Source organism: Fukomys damarensis, unplaced genomic scaffold, assembly GCF_012274545.1.
Source record: "Fukomys damarensis isolate Sample0158 unplaced genomic scaffold, DMR_v1.0_HiC HiC_scaffold_118, whole genome shotgun sequence".
NCBI lineage: Eukaryota > Metazoa > Chordata > Mammalia > Rodentia > Bathyergidae > Fukomys > Fukomys damarensis.
This window is the reverse complement of record NW_022901030.1, coordinates 371,723-376,623: the sequence shown is the minus strand read 5'-3', so window position 1 is coordinate 376,623 and position 4,901 is coordinate 371,723. Positions and strand designations below refer to the sequence as shown.

General features: G+C 36.7%; 1 protein-coding gene across 1 annotated transcript in view; it reads left to right on the top strand.

The window, feature by feature from the left end:
- C2cd6 (C2 calcium dependent domain containing 6) overlaps positions 1-4,545 on the top strand; it is a 15,229-nt gene extending 10,684 nt beyond the window's left edge. Inside the window, exon 3 of the mRNA XM_033760607.1 lies at positions 4,171-4,545. Within this exon, the coding sequence (XP_033616498.1) occupies positions 4,171-4,446 (276 nt within the window). The 3' untranslated portion in view covers positions 4,447-4,545. The remainder of the gene's footprint in view (positions 1-4,170) is intronic.
- The last annotated feature ends 356 nt before the right edge of the window (positions 4,546-4,901 follow it).

Sequence of the window (4,901 nt, the reverse complement as noted above, 5' to 3'; positions counted from 1 at the left end):
TGTAGTTCTGTCTGCTAAGACTGCCTCTGCTTCTTTTTTATTTCATATTTGTTTCATTTTGTTTTTGTCTGCCTCTACCAAAAATTTCCAATTATTTCTAATTGATCAGAGTTTTGACACATGGCCACTCCTGTCTGTAGAAGAGGCCTGAAGCTGTATTTCTTTTAGCTGGAGACATTTATGCCACATAAAAACTTGGGTTTCCTAAGAGAATATATTCTGGGAAGGCAACTAGGAACATTTGTTACAGGGAGAAATTGACTTTAAAAGCCTACTCTTCAGGCGAGATGATAGTTTGTGTATAGTGATAGCGGGACTGGTAATTAAAAGTGACTGCATGCTCAGCATATCTTGAGGGCAGTAGCCACAGGGCTTAATTCTGGATTGGATATGAAAAAGCAAAGGAGAAGAGGAAAAAAAGGGTGACCTTTCTATTTCTGCCCTAACAATTTAGTAGCACCATTGACTGAAAGGAGAAAAAACAGAAAAGTCAAGGATTTGTTTGTTTGTTTGTGGGGTTTGGTAATGCAGAATTATGCTTGTTTCATAGATGGTAAATTCTAGATGTTGAAGCTGGGTGTGTAGTTCATTGACAGAGGATGTGCTTAGCATGTACAAGGTCTTTAATCCCTGGCACCAAAAGAGAGGAGAGAAGAGGAGAGGTGAGTGAAGGGAATAGAGGGGGTAGAGCGGACAGAGAAAAGAGAGCAGGAAGGAGAGATGAGGAGGGAAAGGAAGAGAAAAGAGAAGAGAATTAAGTGGAAATCAATATCAACATCCTCCAGAATATCTCTGAAGATACTATTTCAAATCTTTTCCAAGGGTCACCTCTACCATCTCAGAAATATCTCTGTTTACTCTGGTCTTCCATTTTTTTCTTATAAATTATTCACATACACTTATTTTCTTCATATAGCTGGTAACCTTTGTTCATCTTCTATTTGTGGGTAAAAAAACATGTTGATGGAATAGGTATACGCTGTTTAGGTAAGAATGGAAAAGGCTAGGCAGGATGACTTGAGAACTTAAATTTTCCAGAGCCAGTGTGTTTCTCTCATGGGCGTAACTTTCTTTTGTATCCCCCTCTAGTTATTTGACATGAAACTGTGAGTTTCAGAAAACTCTACCCTGCTTCTCTGTCAAGGCTCAAATCTTACAAGATTTCATCTAGGCAGATGGTACATTTTTTAATTGAGAACAATTTATTGATTTGGGGGTGAGTGACACTTCTGCCTAAGGTGAACAGAAATGAAAAAAGATCCAAGTGAACCAGTTCTTCCAAATGCAGCTCTTTCATTAATAACTATAAAAATCAACTCATGAGCTGACTCTCTGTATATTTAACTTTGAATCTATTGTTTCTCAGGCCCACCTGATTTCTGACATTTGAAGATATGGCTTTCCTGAATGAGATTTTCCATTAAGTCACTTTAATATTTTCTTAAGTTTTTCAAATTTTCTGGTTATATGTGTCTCACACAATTGATTTCCAGTATTGCTGTTTGCTCTTCTCTTCTGCAGCAATGTTTTCTGTCAATGTTCTGGAACCTTAAGAAAGAGAAAAGTAGAAGCATAAATTCAGGCCACCATCCTTGCAATCCTGTTCTATTCATTTTGCTTTCTTTTTCTAGATTCCTATAATGAAGGCCTCCAGCATCTCATCTATCCCTCAGTAACTTCACCAAATTCTATGTTCACAAAAGTATTACTCAATATATTATTAATCAATAATACAAATTAAACAAAGAAAAAGCTAACAGGCCCCTCCCTTTTCTCCTCAAGAATTACTTTCTTCATTTTGAGAAATTAATGTTAGTATTTTCAAATCCACCCACAATTATTCCATTGTTAAATTAGGAGAGACTGTTGTTTTGCTTTGTTTTTTCCAGAAATGAAATCCTATATTTCTACTACTCGTTCTTCTACATCCTAATTATATATTGTGATGGTTAATCTTGAAGGTCAACATTCTTGGCTTGAGAGATGTCTAGATTAGTAAATCACACATTGGGGTGACACAAGGAGGCATCACTGGGTGACTATCTGAGCTTTGCCTCTTTCTGGGGTTCTCCCTGATTAACTGCTTTCTGGTTGTTAAGAGATGGGCAGCTTTCCTCTGCCTTTTCCTTCTATCCTGTTTTTCCCTTGAGCCAGCCAGCCATAGACTGAAACCTCTGAAACCATGAGACAAACAAATTTCTCTCTTTTTTTTTTTGTTTTGTTTTGTTTTGGTACCAGGGATTGAACTCGGGTCCTTGTGCTTGCAAGGAAGGCCACTGAACCGCTGAGCTAAATCCACAGCCCCTGAACTTCTCCTTTAAATGGTATATGTCAGATGTTTTGTCCCAGCAATGAGAAGCCTGCTGATACATACATGTTTCATTTATTTTTTATTTCATTTACTTTTAATTTTTTCTGTTCAATTCTTTCAGAGTGATCTTTCAAATGTTAGAAGGTAAACTGTTTTAAAGGGGATTTGGGAAAAGTCGAGCAAAACAGAACAAAATAAAAAGCAAATAATCAAAATAACAGGTTTAAAAATGCAAGATGTATTTTTAAAATTCATGCTTAGATACTATTGGTCAGAGGAGAGGAAATATATTGGAAAATATGGAGAGAATTGCAGAGGTAGTTTAGTTACTGTGAAAGGGCGATAAATGTCAGCCAGAGTAGAAAGCCATTGAAGATATAAGGACAGGTCATGTTGTTAGCTGTTTAATTTTAATGAAATTTTAATCCCAAAATATCTCATAAGAAAATGTCACTCATTTAATTATTTTAGTATATAGAGGAGACAATATATATGACAGTGGTTTCAAGTACTGAGTGTATAAGGAGATGGGGTCGTCTTCCCTGGCTGAGTTGGCATTGTGGGCGTGCGTTAGGAGCCTTTCAAAGCCACACTCAGTGACACGCTCTCACTGTTGTCTTCAGTGGGAGCAGTAGACGCAGCAATCAAGGAAGACCCGGGCTACTCAGAATTTAGTTTACTAATCATTGGGGTAACCAGGGCAAGAGCTGCAGCTTCAGAGTCTGTGTAAATAAGGGTTAGAACTGGATGGTCATTAAAGTGCCTCCGACCCTAAAACTGTAAAGCTATGACAGGTGAGTGTCCAGCAGTTTCCCTCACGAGGGCCACATTGAGTGCAGAGGAATTGTCCTGGGCTGCATATAAAACACTTGATGTAGTTAATGTACATAAGCAACAAAGCTTCCTTTTTTATATTTTAACTTATTGTTTATGAAATAACACAAGCCCAAGATTAATAATTACATAATAAAACATGTATGTCTACTTAATGGCAGGACACACATGTGTGAGTATGTTGAAATACTTTTATCGGTGATCACTGCAGTCTACTCATCAGTTGTACAAACCCATGTTAGCTCTGAGACATGCTGGTTTCAGTTCCACTGTTTGTGGCAGGCACGAGAGGCAGTTAGCACAGTGCCTTCCCCATACAACGTATCCAGAATCCATCCAGAATAAGAGTCTACTGTGACACATAAAGGACTGGGTAGAGGCCTTCACCATTGTTGAAACTCTCAGACCTAAAACCTGATGTTATGCGCACCCCAGACAGTCTTGAAAGAATATTTGTGATACAGTTCATGGGATATGTACTACTTACTTATATTTTTAAAGATTTGCCTAAATTACTACTGAAATGGTAAATATTTATATGCTAAGAGACAGATCTTAGTGTCAGCCACTTGCTGTCCAAGTAAACAAAGCTAACCCTGGAAACTCACTCAGTAAAAGAAACTAAAGGTGGCTTTTAAAGAATTTAAAAATATTTCAGAACCAAGCATGGTGGTGTGTGCCTATAATCACAACTACTTGGGAGGCTTAAGCAGGAAGATCACATTAGCCCAGGATTTTGAGGTCAGCCTGGGCATCACAGTGAGACTTCGTGTCAAAACAGAAAGTGAGTAAACCACCCTCTTCACCAAAATTCAGGTAGCAAAAAACTCATAGACACATTGGTTCTATAATTAAGAATTTAAAATTGTTTTGCTTTAAAACTTTGTTTTAATTTCAAATATTTTAAAGTAATTGAAGTTGTTAGAAGAGTATGGATATGTAAATTGGCAGGTTACCCAAAAAGTTTATTAAAATTCATTATAAATTCAGAATAAATGCTACCGAATTCCTTTTTATTATTGCAGATTCCAAAATTTACAAACAAGGCAAGTTTTGATCCTTTTGTAAGGACTATAGACAACAAAACATCAGCCAGAAGTAGCAAAGGACAAGATATATACAAAACTGGAAACATTTTACTTGAAGAGGATATAGAATATGAAGACCAAGATCCTCCTTACCCAGCATTTTCAAAAACTGCAGGATATCCCAGTAATACCTCGGTCCCTGATCCTAATATCATCACAAAAATGACGTCAGACATAAAGAGTAAGTTTTTTATGATTGCACTACTGATGTAATGAACACTAACAATGTTAGTCCACGATCCTCCTCTCAACACAGCAAAGACTTTTGACACTCAGAATAAGTTAGCACACAATCCTGGCATGGCAATGAAAGCTTTATACTCTCAAGTATAACACGTTTTATTAGTGTGTTTTAAAAATACTTAATTACATCCTTTTGAGTAACTAGTACACATACATATAAAATCTTGGAGTCTTTTTTAGTTCCCATTTTTCCTGTCCTCCAGTCTTCTTTTACGAGATCCCTTTCCCATCTCCAGTGTCTCCCCCTTCCTGTTTTCTATCATCCCTTTTTTGTTTTACTTATTTATATAATATTAGAGAAACCATGGGATATTAAATCTTTTGTGTCTGATTTATTAAAAGCTCCATCAATTTTCTTTAAAATGACTCATTATGACTGACTATACTCCACTGTGTATATTTATGACATTTACCATTCATCTGGT